Here is a 21,091-nt window from a genome sequence, read left to right as displayed (position 1 = left end):
TTTTTTTTTGTTTTTTTTGGCCAGTACTGGGGCTTGAACTTAGGGCCTGGGCACTGTCCCCGAGCTTTTTTCTCAAGGGTAGTGCTCTATCACTTGAGCCACAGCACCACTTCCAGTTTTTTCTGTGTATGTGGTTCTGAGGAATTGAACCCAGGGCTTCATACATGTGAGGCAAGCACTCTACCACTAAGCCACATTCCCAGCCCCAGAAGCTCAGCTTTTTAAAGAGGAGTTTCAATGTATTTCAGGTGATCCTACCAGTTCCCCTTTTTCATGATTTGAACTCTCACTTATGTCATTCAATCTAACTCAATCACCTTGGACTGTTTTTTGGCTAGCAGCTCTCTGACGTTTGAAGCCATTGAGTTCTAACACAAGTTCTAAAAGCAGCTGCCTAGTTGGCACCCCCAGGCATTTGGCCAGCATCTCAGACTCAACACACCCAACACACACTCTGTCTCTTCCCTTCCAATCTCCTTTGTGATGGCATTTGTATCAGCATACTCTGAGTCATCTGTCATCTCCCATCTCTAACAGTCTCCTTTGGATTCTCCCTCTACAGCATCTCCTTTACATCACATAGGTACTACCGTCATTAAGCCCTTGTTCTTTGTCATTGTCACAGGGGATTGAGCACAAGGGCTTGTACATGACTTGCTGCTCAGTGAGGGCAAAGACAAGTTCTGAGTTCAATTCCCAGCACTTGTGGTAAGCGGGGAGGGGAGGGGGGGAGCGCAGCAGGGGACCTTCCTGCCAACTCTAGGGGTATCTGGAGTAACAGAATGTATCTTGAGAGGGACATGAGTCAGATGAATGCATGCATCTGTCAAAATTTATTAAACTTAGGATCTGTGCATTTCACTGTGTCTTGGGGCCTGAACTCTGGGCCTGGGTGCTGTCCCTCAGCTCTTCAGCTCAAGGCTAGTGCTCTACCACTTGAGCCACAGCGCCACTTCTGACTTTTGTTTGTTTGTTTGTTTCTGTGGTGCTGAGGAATCGAGCCCAGGGCCTCATGTATGCAAGGCAAGCGCTCTACCACTGAGCCACCTTCCCAGCCCCAATATTTGATGGGACTTCAACTGGCTAAACAGTGGATTCTCACATGTTCCTTTCCTACTTCTATCCTTTCTGTTGCCTGGAATGTAAAGGAGGTGAATTATACTCTAGCACATTATACTGTGAGGTCACCATGATATAGAAGCCATGTTCTAGTATGGTGAAGTGAAAAAGACAGAAACTAATGCAGGATATCACTATGCCATTCCCTGGGCTGCCTACCATAAGATACCTATTGAGGTAGAAATAAGCTCAAAAAAAAAAAAAAAAGAAGAAGAAGAAGAAAAAAAGAAGAAAGCCTCACTCAGCCTCTCCCTACTTTATTCTGTACACTGCTGTCACCTACACTTTGTCATATCACTATTGCTCCACATGACACAGTGTTCACTAAAAGCTTTTGTAATCCAGCCCTAATCCACTTTCCAAACTGGTCATTTCTCTCATTAAACAGAAAAAGGGCTTTAGTGACAGAAACCTCATGTTTCTCATTTCTATATCCTATTGTTCATGTCTGACACATAAATGTTTATGAATTGAACCAAATCTTCCTGTTCCTGGACTGTGGTCTGGCCTCAAATGAACCTACATCATGTGTTTACATCTCTGCCCTAGCTCATGTTTTTCCCTTTACCTGGTAAATTCCCTTCCAGCTTAGTTCAAATACCTCCTTTGTGAATCCCTGATTGTCTAACAATGATTTCCCATTTCTGAACTTCAAGCATATACTTGGAGACAATATCTTCCTGTGTTGCAGTTATCTGTGTATGTCCCCATTTCCTTCCTATCTCTGAAAAAAAGCCAGCTTACTGATGGCAAGGACAGGCCTGTGACACTTACTGGAGCTGCCCAAGCCCTGCCCACACAATATCTTCTGAGTAACAGATTCTAGACATGTTTCATTTTGAATGTTGTTAAACTGTGAAATACAGAAATACTAACATGAAAAATCTCAAGGGCAAATGCATATACCCTTAAGCAGAAAACATATGAGTTTGTTATATATTAACTCCCCCCCCCCGTGTGTACACATATTTAGAAGAGGAAATGTGGGCATTTAGGTTTGGGATGAGAGTGTAAAGAGTTAAAAGAACATGTTTTGTATGACTGTATGTTCTGCATTGTTTGTATCTCTCCCAATGAAAAGTAATTAGGGCCAGGCGCTGGTGGCCTGTAATCCTAGCTACTCAGGAAGCTGAGCTCTGAGGATCGCGGTTCAAAGCCAGCCCAGGCAGGACAGTCCGTGAAACTCTTATCTCCAATAAATCCCTAGGAAACCGGAAGTGGCGCTGCAGCTCAAGTGGCAGAACGCTCACCTTGAGCTGAAGAGCTGGGGGACAGCGCTCAGGCCCAGAGTTCAAGCCCCACAACTGACAAAATGAAAGAAAGAAAAGTACTTAGGTTATAGAAATAATTTTTAATTAAAATGTTAAATAAAGGAACAAGATGTGTATCAATACAAGGCAATGTGTGGGAGGTGGGTGTTAAATGAGTGGTACTAGCAGAAGTAAAAGAGCCGTGGTGGGAAGAAAGAAAAGACCTTGTGATTATGCAGTCAGGGAAGTTTGTGGACAAAGTCAAACACATTACATCTTGAAAGTTTTTGTTGTGTTGTTTTTGCTAGTATCTGGTCTTGAACTCACTCACTGGGCTGGATCTCACTCCATTTTCTGGCTTAGAGTTGGCACTGTGAAGTTTGAGCCATGCCTCCAGCCCAGCTTCTTGCTGGAGATGGAATTCACATGAAATTTTGTGCCTAGGCTGGCCTCAAATCAGGATCCTTAGATCTCAGCCTCCTGAATAGCTTGGATAGCAGGTGTGAAATATAAGTGCCTAGCTTTGAAATGTGTGTGTGTGCATGCCCATGCATGCACGCATACATAGGTGTCCTAGGGCTTGAACTCAGGGACTGGCTGCTGTCCCTGAGCTTTTTTGCTCAAGACTAGTGCTGTACCACTTGAGCTACAGCTCCACTTCTGGCTTTTGGTGGTTAATTGGAGATGAGACTCTCATAGACTTTCCTGCCTTAGTTGACTTCAAACTGCTATCCTCAGATCTCCTGACTAGGTTAGGATTATCTACCCACTCAGATTTTTGGGAAAAATAGACTAACCTGGCTAAAGAGAAGAGGAAGATAAATGAAGAGGAAGTGTAGGGCTGATTTTTAAAAACGAAACCCACAGACTGATAACATCTATAAAGTATCTGAGTAGGGGGAACCTGTATACACTGCACGGATGCAGCAGAACTAGAATAGGGTCCTGAAGATGAAAGAGTACTGTCTTGTCCAGATCATCTGGAGTCTGTTTAGGCTCCTAGGTGGGAAGAGGAAGTGGATGGAGTAGAAGAGAGCAGTAGTGGAAAAGAAATGGACAAGGGCCAGATGCTAGTGGCTCATGCCTAGAATCCTAGCAACTCAAGAGGCTAAGATCTGAGGCCAGCCTGAGCAGGAAAGTCTGTGAGTCCCAAGACTGGCACAAAAATAAACAAATGGCAAGAGTATTTCAGACAATATCCACCTGCATAAGGAGGCCCAAGCATACCTGGACCCAGGAGGGACCAAGGCAGGAGCCATTCCAATTTTTTTTTTTTTCTCAGTCATGGGGCCTGAACTCTGGGCCTGGGCACTGTCCCTCAGCTCTTCAGCTCCAAGCTAGCCCTCTACCACTTGAGTCATAGTACCACTTCCGGGTTTTTTGTTTTTTGCTTATGTGGTGCCAAGGAATGGAACCTAGAGCCTTATGCATGCAGGGCAAGCACTCCACCACTGAGCCATCTTCCCAGCCAGCAGGAGCCATTTCTTTGTATCAAAGGACCCTGAAAGAGAAAGATGTGCTTCTGGGAACAGCAGCAGAGCCAGCTTTACCCAGGCTAATGGCACAATGTAATGGGAGGCCCATTCCTAGAACCCTCAGAGGTATTCCACTTCAGTCAGCACTATATTCATTCACTTAGTTTACTCATGAAGTTCACATATTTATTAGATGCCAGACACTAAGCTGTGTACCTTGTTGCTGGGGATCAAAATAGGTCTAACGGTCTTGTTCTGGGGTACAAAGAATGGAATCCAGGGCCTCAGCACCTAAGCACAAGCTTTACTTACTGAACTACAGCCCAGATCCTCTGTTAAGTATGTTTGTGCACTCAACTACCTTAAAAGTTACCTCCCTCCCCCACTCTTCCTCTATGGCTGCTCTAAGAAAGTATTGTCCCAATGTAAGATCTGGCAAAAACAGATATCCTCTTCCCCCTATCTGTAATTTAGAACCAAAGCAGTGCTGTTTATACTCACAACTCAAAGAATCTCTGTAGTTCAGAGGCCCAAGCTAGGCCCTTCAACCGTTAAAAAGTCCTTGTTTCAACACTATCCTAGGATAGCTCTGAACAATATGTTGCTTTGTTGCTCATTTGTATGTTGCTGGGGATTAAACTCAGGACCTTCCATATGTGAGGCTTTCATGTGCTCTATCACCAAACTACACCTTCAGTGTTCCAAACAATGCAATGTATGGGATGGAGGGTTGGAGGTAGAGGGTAGGCAAACAGGCTCATTTCCAAACCTCTTGAGTGGTCTGGCCTGACTGGCTTGTGAGAAAGGGTGGTAGAAAATTTGTTTGGGGGACTGGGAAGGTGGCTCAGTGGTAGAGTGCTTGCCTTGCATGCATGAGGCCCTGGGTTTGATTCCTCAGCATCAGATAAGCAGAAAAAGCCGGAAGTGGTGCTGTGGCTCAAGTGGTAGAGAACTAGCCTTGAGGTGAAGGACAGTGCCCAGGCCCAGAGTTCAAGCACATGACCAAAAAAGAAAAAAAAAATTTGTTTAGGTAGACTGATCACCACTAAACAGAGAATCAGTTTTGCTTTAAGTGTCCTTTTCTACCCACCAGCTCAGGAGTCATATGATCATCTGCACTATAGCACAGCTACTCTTCTTCAGCTTACATCTAAGTGACACAACAAGTAGATACCTTTGGGATTTGACAATAAATGGTCTTAGCCCAACTTCCTCACTTCCAGATCCGCATTGGCCATTAGTGCCTTTGTTCCCCTTACCCTACTCAGGGATTCCATTTCCTCCGTCCTAACCTTCTTCACCTTTCTCAAGAACTCAGGGTCATTTTTACTCACCCTGGCAGTCAGGGCCAGGAAATCCAATTACAAAGAAAAACCTGCAAAGGAAGGAAGGCATCTGGCTTCTATCACTCCCTAGTGACTATTAGCTACTAGTTATAAGAGAACTGAACTCTGGTCCTTCTACCTCCGTTTCAAACTGGAAAGAAGCTTCCTAGCATTAGGATAGCTTGCCTCTGAACACCATTCCCTACAATAAGCAGCAGCCAAGGAAGGGATGTACTCTTATTCTCCAACTTCTACTTCCTAGCATGCATTAGACATTCCAAAGGATTCCAGAGCACCCCAGAACTGGATCCCCAGCATAGAAGGCAACTGATTAAAGAGTAAGATAGGTTGAATCTGATCAATACACATTAGTATGCATGTGTACATTTATGCTAATAAAATTATTTTTATGATTTTGTCAGTCACAGGGCTTGAACTCAGGGTCTGGCCACTGTACCTGAGCTCTTTTGGTTCAAGGGTAGTGCTCTATCACCTAAGCCTCAGTTCCACTTCTGATTCTCTGGTGGTTAAAAGTCTCATGGACTTTCTTGCCTGGGCTGGCTTGGAACTTGTGGTCCTCAGATCTCAGCCTCCTGAGTAGCTAAGGTTACAGGCATTAGCCACCAGTGCTTGGCTAATAAAATTATTTTAAAATCTATCCTCAGAGTCCCTCCCCCTTCAGTGGGTTTGCTCCCTTTTAAATATATAAAAACACAGAAGATAACATGTGCCCCCTTTCTGTTCTAAGCACTTGGACCTGCAGTGCTGAGTGCAGTGATGAGGCTCCCAAGAACCTTCAGACCTTGCCCCTCGGGTCTGAGAAACTCACACATACTCACTGTCATCATTCCACCCAGGCCAATCCAAGCCTTTCCACCTTTTCCAGGCTCATTTTGGAAGCTCCTTGCCCATATCATCCTGAAATGTACTGTACCCTGAATCTATGCCCTCTGCCAAGTGATGGCTGACGAGTTCTTCATGTTCTGAAGGATGGAGCTGCTTTTTGTGCACTTTCTCAGGTTCAGCCTCCTTCTTGTTCCATGTTCCCCCAAAGCTGGCAGGTTTAAGCAACTGCCACAAGAGGGCTCCCCTCTACCTCATTCTTAAGGGGGGCAGAAAGGAACAGGTCAGATCTTCCCAAGTTGTTCAGTCAGGAGACTTCTGTGTCTCGAACACTCAGTGGCTTGTAGTCAGCTAAAATGATCCATTATTACTGTCTTATAAAAAATACAGTGCTGGGATTTATATATTTATTAACACACAAAGCACTTGGGAAAGGTGCTGTTAATAGCAATCAGTCATCAAGTAGAACCTTGAAGAAGCCTTGAAGGAGGAAAAGTATCACATGATGTTGAGGGGAAGTAGATAATGCTTGAAGCTACAGACTGATACAGGGGTGTCTGACTGGAGTAGTTTGAAGGCCAAATGTGGGCAAGAAGCACTTAAAAGTCCTTAAAGTAAATAACATTAATAATAGGTCACGGGCTAAAAAGGACAATTGGCAAGGAAGGCAACAGAGGGGCTAACTGAATACATATCATAGACTTCACATTGGTACTTGGGACTCAAATTTATTGCATGCCTAGTTTCCGTCCTCTTCCCACCACAGTGGGTTGAGACCTCTTCACTAAAAGTTGAAGAGAGTAGTGAGAACAGGAGGGCTGCGTGGCTCCCCCAGCTTAAGGATAGCACCTTCAGAAGTGCAGGGACAGGAATGGGCAGGGGTGGGAAAAGGATGGGATAATGGAGGTTTTATGAAAAAGAAGACCATTCCCTAAGATATTTGTGCAGTCTCTGGATGAAGGATGGCTTCCTGACAAAGGGGAACCATCTCCCAGAAGTAGAGTTGTACAGGGCCATACACTGTAAAAGAATCAAGTTCATTACACTACCTAGATGCTTATCCTTCGTGCTTATGACTGCCAAAGTCCAGACCTACGTGGGAGGGGACTCTAACTGATGCATCAGGGGACTGTATTTCAAACTAGAATCACTTGGTGATGGGGACAGGAAGGCCTGAGAATAGAGGAAATGTGAAGTTTTCCAATCACTGTCTACCAACAGGTGATAAATACAGCTGAATTCATGGTTTAGTCCTTCATAACTAGTAGAGCAAGGCCACAGAGCTCTCGTACTCTGGTGCCTAATTAATTTGGATCCCCTGTGGAGTAGGATGGGAGGATATAAGCAGTCTTCCCAGCAGGCCCAAAGTCCTCTGTCACTTTCCATCCACCCTTCAGGTGTTCCCGTTGCCCCTGTGCCAGAAGAAGCAGTCTAGAAAGAGGAACCAGAAGCAAGACTACCTTTACCAGGAACCCACTGCCACACAGCTGCTGCACATCAAGGATGAAGGTCTGCTCCAAAGCTGCATAAAACATGTTTAATTTCCAACCAGGGTCACAGTCATTGCGTTATCCCACATTTTGAGCAAGGATAGAGAAGGTGAATTATTAAACATATACAGTCTATATCCAGAGGAAGAAAAAGGAGAAAAACCACTTCAGAACTGCATTTAGCACTATAACACCACAAACAAACCTGGGGGAGGGGAAGGGGAGTCCCAGGAAGAATGCTGGAAAGAGAGAGAAAGCATAAATTTAAACCCACCTGAAGAAAGCCAGGAAGGGAGTGGATAGAATAGGAATAAAACACCCTGTTCCAAAACAGCTGTAAGGTGAATGGCAATACAGAATCACCCTGCCCAAAAGGCCTCCGAGCCAGGGACACTACCAAGAGCATTTACCACCCCCTGCTGGACAGATCTGGAGCAGCACAATGCAACCCCCAAGGCAGCTTCCTTGCACCTGCAGCCCCAAATTGGTCCTGGCAGCCCCCCAAAATAGAGGGAATGGGTGAGGCCTGAAGCAAGGAAAGCCTATTTTGAACTGGCATCTATCTAACTTAGGGAGGGTCTCAGAGGGAACAGGGCAGGAAAAGAGGCAAAATCTTCACCAACAACGAAGTGGGGTGGAGAATCAGAGAAGGAAAAAAAAATAGGCAACAGCAGTGAATGAATAAAGGCGGCAAAGGAAAAGATTCAGAGGAGAAGAGGCAACAGGCAAGACATGGAAAATCAGGAGAGCAAAAAAAAAAAAATGGAGGGAAGCATCTGTAGAATCAGAGGAATGAATCCATTGTAAAATAAAATACAACCTCCAGTACCCCCCCACACACATACTATACACACACACACATACTACACACACACGAGCGCGCGCGCGCACACACACACACACACACACACACACACAGGCCTAGAGAGCAGGACACCTGCACATACCTACATCTTAATAACACATCACAAAGTAACTGGCACTGAGGGAGACGCCCCTGAAATCTTTCACAGTCCATCTGGAGTGGGGTCAGGGGGTAAGAATCTGCCTGTTTATAGACAAGGGTGACAGGAAGCCTGACCCCATGGAGTAGGGCTTGGGACAGTCCTTCTGGGGTCTCTCAGTCATGCTGAGGGTCCTGGGCCCTGACTTTAGCAGATAGGTTACAGGCAGCTGTCTTGGAGCTCAGGGCACAGCCAGCAGACACACAGGAGCCTACAAACAGCCACAGCTTCCCAGAAACTGTGAGTCAGGCCCTAGGCCAGGACCTCAAGTACAAGTGCCCCCTATACAGCTACTTTAACAGCAGCTTCTGAACAATACAGGATAGTGAGGGGAGGACCCTCAAGACCACTGCATCCCACCAGCACCAACAAGCACTTAGGGTCCCATTATCCTCCACTCTAATCCCCAGATTCATTAATGGGAATGGGTAAAAAAGACCAGGAAAGCTGTTGGACTAGAGGAAAGAAGACAGCAAGGATAGTCTGCAGGCCTGGAAACAATTTAAAAAAAAACCCTCCATTGGTTAGCTTGTCCTGGTCTAGAAAAAGAGAATCAGAGTAGAGGGTTTGATATTGAGGTCTGCTACGTCACCCCCACTCCGTGGCTTCTCATTAAACCACCCACTCAGCCCTGATCAGGCCAGCAGAACTACTAGGGCAAGAAAACTTCTAACAAAGGATAAAATCACCCAGCCCTTAAGATCAGAAGATAAGCGGAAAGGGGAGAAGTTAGAAACAGGCCTGTCCATGCTTCACCTCCTAATAACAAGAGAATGAAAGTGGAAAACTTGAGGCCTTCCCCATGATACCACATCCCACCCATCCACACCCTGGGTTCAAAACATATAACAGTCTTGCTATCCCCACCTCCCCTACTTGAACTCCTGAAGAACAGATCTAAGGATGGTAGAGATCAGTTGAACACTCTGGGCTTGAGTGGGTTCCTCTCTCCTAACAAGCAGAGCAGAATGGTACTCCTTGCAAACAGTCATGTAGAGATAAATGCCACCCCCTGATGACTGTGTAGAACCCATCATCTGTCCTATCATTCAGAAACAACTACCCATAGAAAGGAAAAAATGAGTCTCAGACTGGGGCAGTCCAGCATCCCACCTTCCTTACAGTTCACCAACATGGAAGGGATAGATGACCGGCTCCAGTGGGCAGTGTCCTGGCCGTAAGCCCTGAGCTGTGCTCCCCCCCAACCTTTCCCCTGGCCCCACATATATATCTCTCTATACATGTATATACAGGCGCACACATGCACGCACACACAGAGAGGCCCGTGCAATTTCCATGTAGAATAAGGAGAGGGTGTTGAAGGAAAGGAAGATGGAGTAGGAAAGGGGCCTGGGGGAGGGGAGACAGGGAAGGGACTCAGATGCCAAGAGCACAGCAACCAGTGCCAAACAATGCAAACAGAGAGAATACCCCATTCTACTTCCCAAAACCCAAAGGGTAAGAAGAGAGGGGCACCCCATGAAACCATAACAACCTCATTTTTGTTTTAAATCCAGTAAATTGGAATGATTCATCATCAGGACAGCAATTGGGTCATGTCAGTGGATAGGGCAGAAAGGAGAGGAGGGGAGGAAGGGGAGGCAAGGCTCTTACTGGGCATGCGGACATGATACCCAAGGCCTTAGCCATACTTGCAATGGGAAGGAAGGGGTGGGAAGGGCTGGGGTGGGGACACAACAGGTATGTCAGGGTGGGTGGGGCAGTTGGACAGGACTGCCTGGCTCTCACTTCTTGTTTTTGAGCTGATTGGCCAGCCAGTCCAGGCCTTCATACAGCCCATCCCCGCTGGTGGCACAGGTCGCCTGAATGTACCAGTTGCGGTGACGCAGCGAATGCAGGCCAAGCTTGTCTGTGATCTCAGCAGCATTCATAGCATTCGGCAGGTCCTGGTGTATGAGGGAGACACACAAAAGCACCTCAGGATCTTTCAAAGGCTTCTAGAGCACCCATCTACCAAAAAGACATGTACCAGGACCTTCTCCCTTCCTTCCTCTTAGGAAACCCAGACCAAGATCTGAAGGGGCTACTTTGGACTCTGTCATCTTAGAACTCCAGATCTTTCATATTATCCCATTGAAGAGCTGGAAACCAAGGAAAGGGATAGTTGAGAAACAGGTAATTCAGACAGGCTAAAGAATCAAGTCTGTCTGACAGCCAAAGTAAGGGCAGTTCCAATAAAGTACACAACAGGGGAAATCAAAGAGCAGAGGTGATGTACCTATTACACCAATGTGTTACTAAGTGAAGATGGGTGGGAGACAAATAAGAGGGGCACAAAGAAGCCCATGTTCATGCTTCCTTACATTTCCACATTGAGAGCAGTTACAGGACTTCCCATACAATGGGCCCAATAGCCCATGTTTCCACAGCAAGGTTGCCGGCTCTCAAATTCAGGGATGGGGAGAGATCTTACCTGTTTGTTTGCAAAGACAAGGAGCACAGCATCCCGCAGCTCATCCTCTGCCAGCATCCTCATCAACTCTTCCCGAGCCTCATTTACTCGCTCCCGATCATTGCTATCAACCACAAATATCAAGCCTGGGGAGGCAGAGCATGGGCTGCACAGAGATGACAGATGTTCCCCTCCCCCATCACCAAAAACAACACCCTCCTCACACCCTCCAAATATATGCTCTCTTTTTTCCTCATCTTTACCACCTGGAGCCACAGTAGAGTAAAGGTTGGCTGCCTATAACCAAATAAGACAGCCACCCTCTACTCATATCCAATCAACACATACCAGCCCTGGGAATTTTATCTGCCATACCTTGGGTGTTCTGGAAGTAGTGTCTCCAGAGGGGTCGAATCTTGTCCTGGCCACCTACATCCCACACTGTGAAGCTGATATTCTTATATTCCACTGTCTCCACATTAAACCCTTGGAGGAAAACAAATAAATAGGCAATGACCACTTGGCTTCAAACACCAGACCTACAATGCCCCAACTAGTTTGGACCTATTTCCTCCCAGCCTTGGTCATGATACAAATCATGAAAAGCTGAGACTACCCCAGGCCTGATGATATTTGACCAAGTAGCCAGAAGGCCATAAAGCAAACTTATAAAGAGAAGTCAAAACAGATGAGGAAGCCCCAACCAGGAAACTCAGCCACTGGGGTAATGTGAATCAACCTTCCCAACTTGTTCATTCAGTCTTTGGCTCTCCATTTAACCAGTTCTACTCATGTACCTTGACCACCACAGTTTGCCTAGGCTAAGATGTGCAGATAGGCAACATAAAAAATGAGAAAAAAAGCTACAATCCTGGAACTCCAAATACAGAACTGATGACAATGAACCAGTGTCCCCATCTATGCAGCAAATATTCTCCCTCTTGTAAGCAAGTCTTAACCAGGATTGGCCACTGAAGATCTAAACCAAAGCAAGTTCAGGCCTCTGGCAGGAACATCAAAGCCCTTTACTTGGCTTTCCAAAGAACACAGAGAACAAACCAACTCTAGTGCCTGAGGGCAACTGTTGGGGTGGGGGGAACTTCCCTCATGAGGGAGGGCTGTAGTAGGTAGGCAAATTCCAGCTCTAACACCTGCTAGTAAGCTCGTAAGTGATCCTTTTGCAGGGGAGGGGGGGGGACAGAGAGGGGGGGACACAAAATACATGGGACTTGCCTAGGGAGAAGAGGCCAGGTGGGGGATCTAGGAGTAAGCTGATGCCCTGCCTAGCCTATAGCACGAAAGACCACACACAAGCTTACCAATGGTAGGGATGGTGGTAACGATCTCCCCCAGTTTCAATTTGTACAGGATGGTGGTCTTTCCTGCAGCATCCAAGCCCACCATTAGGATGCGCATCTCCTTCTTCCCAATCAGGCTCTTAAGAAGATTTCCAAAGATATTGCCCATGATTACAGCAGCTGCTTTCTGAGGATAGTGGGGCCCAAGTGGAGGTCAGTGGAAGTCTGGTTAAAAACAGACTTAAAACCAGGTCTCCGGTCTGAGACTTGATCCTAGGCAAAAGAAAGGCAAAACTCATTACCACCATTTGTTTGTCAGAACTTCATGTACACTGAATTTGCTGAAGTCATGGCTGGAGTTCATTAGTACAAACTGAGAGCCTGAAGGGACTGTGAATCCCACACCACATCTGAAACTGGGAGCAGAGACAAACCAGTGAACACTCAGGATCCTTGTTCTGCGACAAATCTACTACTATGACTTTGGGAAAGTTAACTTTATTTTCCCAGGGGAGGGGGATTCACTCTGGTGTTTTGTTTTTTTTTTAATCCCATCAGCTCTGACATTTTATACTATACCCCAAGGCACTGCAAGATCATTTATGTGCTTCCCTCCCCCAATCTTACCCTGAGACTTCTGAAAAGGGTGAGAAAGGAGGGAGTGGAATGAGGAGTGGCTCTCTGTGACTCCTGACAAAGTTCAGACTTGCCAGTTTCCCAAGGTCTACACTTTGTTCTAATCAAGAGACTGCGTCTTCCTTGCCTGTAATTCTCCAATTCCATCTTCCTTCATACCAACCTAAACGATGAAGAAATAAGCAGCATTCCTAAAATAGGTTGATCCTTTATTCTCTCTCAACCACAAATATCCCAGGTAGTCATACCATTCCCTGACTCTTCCTTAACCCCTTCAGCCTATTCTCCACATAGTGGCCAGTGATTTTTTTTTCAACCAAAACCAGGCCATTCAAAATCCTCCGGTGGATTTATAGTGCCATTTTGACAAAATCCAAACTCTCTTTTACCAGATCTCCTGTTTTCCACTCCAATTCTCCAATATTTTCTTCCCTAAAAGTTTTTTTTTTTGGGGGGGGGGTCCGGTCGTGGGGCTTGAACTCTGGGCCTGGGCACTGTCCCTCAGCTCTTCAGCTCAAGGCGAGCGCTCTACCACTTGAGCTACAGCGCCACTTCCAGTTTTCTGGTGGTTTATTGGAGATAGGAGTCTCAGGGTCTCTCCTGCCCGGGCTGGCTTGGAACCGTGATCCTCAGATCTCAGCCTCCTGAGTAGCTAGGATTACAGGCGTGAGCCACCAGCGCCCGGCTATCCCACTTTTCTTCAGAATATTTATCACCATGGGACACATTATAGCATGATTGCTGGCTGTATTTTTGGGGGGACGGGGTTGGTCGTGGGGCTTGAACTCTGGGCCTGGCTGCTGTCCCTCAGCACTTTAGCTCAAGACTATTACTCTACAACTGAGCCGCAGTGCCACTTCCGGTTTTCTGGTGGTTTGTTGGAGATAAGTGTCTCGGGGGCTTTCCTGCCCAGGCTGGCTTTGAACTATGATCCTCAAAACAAGGATCCTGAGTGTTCACTGGTTTGTCTCTGCTCCCAGTTTCAGCCTCCTGAGTAGCTAGGATTATAGGCGTGAGCCACCAGCGCCCAGCTTGCTGGCTGTATTTTTATTTCTCCTACTGTGTCAGTGTTGGGGTTTTTTTTTGCTTCATTTTCTTCCACTGTTGTGTCCCTAATACCTCAAACAGTGGCCTATAGCATAGCTGAATAACTAAAGTAACTCCTAAGGTCTCTACTGACTTCACTGGCAGTGTAAGACTTCACTAGATAGTGGTGGTGGCCCACACCTGTAATCCTAGCTACGCAGGAGGCTGAGATCTGAGGATCGAGGTTCAAAGCCAACCTGAGCAGGAAAGTCTGTAAGACCCTATGTCCAATTAACCACCAGAAAATCAGAAGTGGAGCTGTGGCTAAAGTGGTAGAGTGCTAATCTTGGGCAAATAAACTCAGGGACAGCGTCCAGGCCCTGGATCAGCACTCAAAAAAAAAAAAGAAAGAAAGAAAGAAAGATACAAAACACCCATCTGCTCCTGGCCATTGTCACCAACAGACAAAATTACAGGTTCATCTATTCATCTCTCCTCTCCTTTCTCTGTGGCACAATCTATGAAACAATCATGAAATGGGAGTTCAGAACCACCCATGCCAGCCAGATCTCCAGGCCTGCAGGAGGCATGTGTCAGTGAGCAGCTTATTCAGCAATCACCATATGTCAGCTGCTGGCAATTTCTATAGAGGCTGGAGGCTGGAAAACACACACACACACACACACACACATACACACACGCACACACACGAAGAAACAGGTCAAGACAGAATGCACACAAACCAAGAATGTGAAAGGTAAATGGTAAAGAATCCTACTTAGAAGCTAAAGCATGGAGGTTTGGTGGGAGGTCAGTGGTTTGGGTTTTTTTCAAAAATTTCTTCAGGCTTGTTTGTTTCTTATTATGTTTTATTTTTCCTACTTAATTTGCAGCAAATTCCAGACAAGTGCTAAGAAGCCAGATCAACAGTCCTTGGAGACCAAAGTACTAGTTTGTCCAGGAAACACAAACAGTAAGTGCTTATGAAGTGTTTCATCTTCAAAGGCTTCCCCAGACATCTACTAATGAACCAGGCGTGGTGCTTCCAAGGTTCTCTAGATGAACCATGCCCCTGACCCACGGGGCTCACATTCCAGGGAAAGGGCCTGGCTGCACCTTAGGGCTAAACTTCATCCAAGTCACCCACTAACCATCCTTCCTCCCTTCCAGCCACAACCCACTCAGGCATATGGGCTTCTAAAAACCCAAGACAGAAGGGAGACTGTCTAGCTAGTAAGATTAGGTGACATCAACCCTGGCTATCTGTGGTAGTCAGACTTCTGGCTCTGCCACCCTCATTTCCAGAAATGTAAACCTTCCCCAAGTCTTTCAGAGATAAAACAAAGATGATACTTTGCTTTAAAGATCTGGTATTACTAGGCTTTGGGCCAGATTCAAACTGAATTTATAGCACACATTTCTTCATGACTGCAACTAGTGCTCATGGAAATGATTTAAGAATATGAGCCAGGAGCCAGTGGCTCATGCCTGTAATCTTAGCTATTCAGGAGGCTAAAATCTGAAGGATCAAGATTAGAGGCCAGCCCAGGCAGAAAAGTCCTCCATCTCCAAAATAACCCCAGCAAAAAGCAAAAGCAAAGCAAGAGGTAGGGCTCAAGTAGTAAAGTGTCAATCTAGCAAGCTCAAGGATCTGAGTTCAAAATCGTAGTACAACAAAAACAAAGGAGACTGTATTACTTCAGAGTTTGAAAAACATGAGGAATAAATATTCCTTGTTTCACAGCATTTGACACTATTTTTTTATTTACTTCTCTGCTAAACTGTCATCCTGGATAAAGTAAATTATTGTTTCAAAATCTGACCTTAGTAAGTTGAGAGAATGGGTAAGGCTGGGAAAGATGGGAGAAATGGAAGAGGTGGCACTTATCAAGATGCACTGTAGGTAGGCATTGGTGCCTCAGTCTGTAATCTAGCTACTCAGGAGGCTGAGATCTGAGAATCCAGGTTCCAAGCCAGCCCGGGCAGGGAAGTCTGTAAGGCTGTCATCCCCAACTAATCACCAAAAAGCAGCAAGTGGAGCTGTGGCCCAATTAGTAGAGCACTAGTCTTGAGCAAAGAATCTCAGAAACATCACCCAGGCCATGAGTTCAAGCTCCAGCACCAACACACACTTACACTTACTTACACACACACACACACACACACACACACACACAAAGATGCATTGCATTCATAACCTGACTTATGAAATTAAAACCTCTTTGTACAACTACTTAATTAAAAAAATTAGCTGGGCGCTGGTGGCTCATGCCTATAATCCTAGCTACTCAGGAAGTTGAGATCTGAGGATTTTGATTCAAAGCCAGCCCAAGCAGGAAAGGCTGTGAGATTCTTATCTCCAATTAAACACCAGAAAACCAGAAGTGTTCTGTAGCTCAAGTGGCAGAGCACTAACCTTGAGCTGAAGAGCTGAGGGGCAGCACCCAGGCCAAATTCAAGTCCCATGACGGGAAAAAAAAAAAAAAATTAGTCAGATGCCAGCGGCTCACACCTATAATCCTAACTACTCAGGAAGCTGATGATCACAGTTCGAAGACAGCCCAGGCAGGAAAACCTGAGAGACTCTTATCTCCAATTAACCACCAGAAAACCAGAAGTGGAGCTGTGGCTCAAAATGGAAGAGCGCTAACTTTGAGCATAAAAGCTCAGGGACAGTGCCCATGCCCTAAGTCTGAGCCCCACAACGGATGAAATTGAATTTTAAAAAGTTTTTAAAGGAAAAGAAATATCTGACCTTAGTATTAGACCAATTCTATTTCCTGGCAAATGATAGTAAGGCCCTTGAATGATGTGAGCCTCGTAGTAATAAAATGTGGATTTGTATGATCAGTGGACGGGATTTGGTGAAAATGACCCTTGCCATTTAATATATAATGGATCTGATGAGTTTCTGATTAAATACCACATGTCTCCCTAGACCAGTCAAAGGCCTTGAAATTAATAGATACCATGACTCTAAGTGTAATCAATAGTTTGACTTAAATCAGCATTTCAAAGGAGATGCTGGCTTTCTAGTCTTGACTTCCTCTATCCCTATTTACCAGATAGTATATTGTCTCACTACTGGGAGAGTGGCAGCTTTTAGCTTTGTGCTATAAACATAAAATCTTTGGCTAGGGGTTGGGAAAGTGGCTCAGTGGTAGAGTGCTTGCGTCGCATGCATGAGGACCTGGGTTTGATTCCTCAGCACCACATAAACAGAAAAAGCTGGAAGTGGTGCTGTGGCTCAAGTGGTAGAGTGCTAGCCTTGAACTGAAGAGCTGAGGGACAGTGCCCAGGCCCAGAGTTGAAGTCCCCCCCCCAAAAAAAAAATCCTTTTTTGACTATACAGCCAACTCTAGAATGCATTCCTAAAAATCTACAGTAAGTTGAATAACAAACAAGCAAACCACAGTCTATTTCCCTATGTATGATATTGCCTATAGTTATTCTTTTTTTTGGGGGGGGGTCCAGTTGTGGGGCCTGAACTCTGGGCCTGGGTGCTGTCCCTCAACTCTTCAGCTCAAGGCTAGCGCTCTACCACTTGAGCCACAGCGCCACTTCCGGTTTGCTTATGTGGTGCTAAGGAATCGAACCCAGGGCCTCATGCATGCAAGGCAAGTGCTCTACCACTGAACCACCTTCCCAGCCCCTATAGTTATTCTTTACCAAAGATGGTACTCCTGTGTTGATAGGACAAAATGCCAGGGTTCTATGGGTTGTTAGAAGAGTGACTTAAGATGGGAAATGGAATATAGTAATATCTCTTAGCAAAGAGGACATCTCAACATTTCATTTTATAGTCAAATCTTTATTATCAGAAGCATTAACCAGTAAGAGCTCCAAAGCCATTCTCCAATACAGTTCAATCTAGCATATTGGCTGACTGAAATTTTATATGAGAAGGTGGGCCCTAGTGGCTGACACCTGTAACCCTAGATACTCAAAAGGCTAAGATCTGAGGATCATGATAAAGCCAGTCAGTCTGGGAAGAAAAAATTTGAGAGATTCTTACTTCCAATTAATGAGCAAAATATCAGAAGTAGCTGGGTGCTGGTAGTTCACCCTTGTAATCTTGCTATTCAGGAAGCTGAGATATGAGGATCACAGTTTGAAGCCAATCCAGGGAGGAAAGTCCATTAGATTCTTTTATTTTTTTTGGCCAGTCCTGGGGCTTGAACTCAGGGCCTGGGCACAGTCCCTGAGCTTCTTTTGCTCAAGGCTAGCACTCCATCACTTGAGCCATAGCACCACTTCCAGCTTCTTCTGTTTATGTGGTACTGAGGAATCAAACCCAGGGCTTCATGAATGCTAGGCAAGCATTCTGCTAAGCCACACTCCCAGTCCCATGAGACTCTTATCTCCAATGAACTACTCAGAAAAAGCCAGAAATGGCACTGTGGCTCAAGTGGTGGAGCACTAACCTTGAACACAAAGAGGCTCAGAGACAGCACATCGGACCTGAGTTCAAGTCCCAGGACCAGCAAAAAAAAGTCAGAAGTGGTGGTGTGATTCAAGGAGTACAGCACCAGCAGTGACAGAAAAATTCTAACAAGAGCATGATGTATGGAGTTCAAAGATGCATGCCAGACATGCATACACACACACACACACACACACACACACACTCAACTGAGATGTCCTTAAATGAGAACCACTCACCAAGCACTCCCCTACTCAGGGGAGGCTGCTGCAGTTGGCTGATCAGCCATCTTGGCTTGTATGTGTTTTGCAGAAATGTGCCTGACTCAATGCCTTTCTGACAATCACACCTCGGTCTACCATATACATGTCTCCCACTGGACTGCAGTGCCAGATCAGGGTAATGTACCATGACAACCCTGGGGAACTCCTGGCTCCATCTCCTCCTCTTCACAGAGTCCAGGAGAAGAACCGTCTCAAAAATGCTCTGCTGCTCTGCAGGGTACAGTGTAATAGCAGCTGTGGTCCCAGATAATTTTCAAATTAAGATATCATTAATAGATATGCTATTTTTAACAATATTAACCAAAAGACCAAGACAATTTAAGGGGGAAAAAAGCAGGATTTGCCTATATTTAGTCTCCTTGGTGCAGTGGCTTGTGACATATGTAAACACTTCAGTTTTTGTCTCTAAAGCACTGAAAGAGGGCTGGAAGCCAGGTGGTACAGCATTTGCCCAGCAATTATATGGCCCTGAATTAAAAAAAAAAAAAGTACTGAAATAGGAATAGAAAAACTGCTAAATTGGTATCTCAGCAACTTTTATTGGACTCAAAGATCACCCAAAACCATGAAACCACTTGGGATACCAGCGTCCATCCACTCATCAAACATTACATATACTAAACTAGGAATACAGAGCGGGAGATCACTTCTGCTTCATAAAACAGTGTAATTGGAGACAGACAGAGAGAGAGACGGGAGAGAGAGAGAGAGAGAGCGTGAGAGAGCATGAGAGAGCTGTAAGCAAAAACAACACTTGGTAGGTACAGTAATACTGATGAGAAATCCTAAATTCTTAATTAGAACTGGAAACAGAGAGGGGGCAGTGAAACATCAGGTGCCAATGCCTCATGCCTGTAATCCTAGCTACTCAGGAGGCTGAGCTCTGAGAATAGAGGTTTGAAGCCAGCCCAGGCAGGAAAATCATGAGACTCTTTCTCTAATTAACTACCAAAAACGCAGAAGTAGAGGTATTGCTCAAGTGGTAAAGTGCCAGCCTTGGACATAAAAGCCCAGGCCCTAAGTTCAAGCCCCAGGATCAGGACCCAAACAAAATAAAACAACAACAAAAACCCAAGTGGGCGCCAATGGCTCATGCCTATAATCATAGCTACTCAGGAGGCTGAGATCTGAGGATCATAGTTCAAAGCCAGCCCGGGCAGGAAAGGCCATGAAACACTTAGCTCCAATAAACCACTCAGAAAACCAGAAGTGGTGCTGTGGCTCAAGTGGTAGAGCGCTCACTTTGAGCTGAAGAGCTGAGGGATAGTGCCCAGGCCCAGAGTTCAAGCCCCAGGACTGACCAAAAAAAAAAAAAAAGAAGAAGAAGAAGAAGAAGAAGAAGAAAGAAAACATACACACACACACTTTTTTTTGAAATGTTAAGGTATAAAGCCCTGGAGACAAGTGTGAGCTGAAACCCTAAAAGGAACCTAAGATGAAAGAACTCAATGACGGGCTGCAACCATTACTCTCTCCTTTCTTCTAACAGAACCCCTATTTTGTTCAGATGCTGGGGGGAGGGACAGACTTTAAGATGTACTTTAGTCAAGATGGCTTCAGGGAATGCAAAGAGCTCAGCCTGAGAGAGGTAAGCAGGTCATGATAGTCACACACTAATTCTACCCAGTAAGATGGAAGTAGTCTGGTGGGAGTATGTGAAATTGTTTTCTTCATTCTTAAAATGGAACATATAAAATGGTTCAATCTTCAGATGTTGTAGAAAGCTGAGATACTACAGTACTCTTGAAACCATAGAAGATCCACATAAAAACTCTAGTCATTGGGAGGCTGAGGCATGGTTGTTGAGTAGGAGGGTAGCCTAGGCTAGCCAGGAGACTACACAATACTCTACCTCAAACAAAATAAGAACCTCCGTCAAAGCAGAAAGGTTCCTAAAATGATAAGCTAGTGGATTAAAAAAATATATTTACACTTTTTTTTGGTACAGGTCCTGCACACTGTCTCTGACTTCTTTATTGACTAAGGCTAGCACTCTACCACTTGAGCCATAACTCCATTTTCAGCCTTTTTGTGATTAGTTGGAGATAAAGAGTCTCATAGACTTTCTTGCTGGGACTGGTTTTAAACCACAATCCTCATGTCTCAGCCTCTTGAGTAACTAGTATTACACTGGTGCCTGGCTAGATCTCCTTTCCCTTCACCCCCCCCCCACAGTTTCCCCTCCTATCCTTACACTCAAGTTACATAGGTCATTTTCATATAGTGTATACTGAATAGCATGACTGCATTTGTTTAGATTCCCTCCCTCCCTTTCTACACTTCCCTTTAAAAAAAAAAGGCCAGGTGTCATAAGTAGAGGAAGAAGTGGAGCTGTGGCTCAAGTAGCAGAGTGGTAGCTTTGAGCAAAAAGTGCTTAGGGACAGAAGAAGGAAGGAAGGAAGGAAGGAAGGAAGGAAGGAAGGAAGGAAGGAGAGAAAGAGAGAGACAGAAAGAAAGAAGATAGAAATTAGGAAAGAAAGAAAGGAAGGAAGGAAAGAGAGAGAG

General features: G+C 45.3%; 2 protein-coding genes across 2 annotated transcripts in view; both read right to left on the bottom strand.

Moving 5' to 3' along the window:
* The window catches only part of Fkbp11 (FK506 binding protein 11, 19 kDa), a 13,859-nt gene extending 6,312 nt beyond the window's left edge, over positions 1-7,547 (bottom strand). Inside the window, exon 1 of the mRNA XM_013018698.1 lies at positions 7,473-7,547. Within this exon, the coding sequence (XP_012874152.1) occupies positions 7,473-7,547 (75 nt within the window). The remainder of the gene's footprint in view (positions 1-7,472) is intronic.
* Positions 6,406-21,091, bottom strand: part of Arf3 (ADP-ribosylation factor 3) — a 23,597-nt gene continuing 8,911 nt past the window's right edge. Inside the window, exons 2-5 of the mRNA XM_013018808.1 lie at positions 12,239-12,490; positions 11,295-11,405; positions 10,941-11,065; positions 6,406-10,413 (exon numbers count right to left, since the gene is read on the bottom strand). Coding sequence (XP_012874262.1) covers positions 10,252-10,413; positions 10,941-11,065; positions 11,295-11,405; positions 12,239-12,386 — 546 coding nt within the window. The 5' untranslated portion in view covers positions 12,387-12,490 and the 3' untranslated portion in view covers positions 6,406-10,251. The remainder of the gene's footprint in view (positions 10,414-10,940; positions 11,066-11,294; positions 11,406-12,238; positions 12,491-21,091) is intronic.

This window comes from Dipodomys ordii, unplaced genomic scaffold (assembly GCF_000151885.1).
Source record: "Dipodomys ordii isolate 6190 unplaced genomic scaffold, Dord_2.0 Scaffold42, whole genome shotgun sequence".
NCBI lineage: Eukaryota > Metazoa > Chordata > Mammalia > Rodentia > Heteromyidae > Dipodomys > Dipodomys ordii.
The sequence above is the reverse complement of the archived record's forward strand: the minus strand, read 5'-3'. Positions and strand labels throughout refer to the sequence as shown.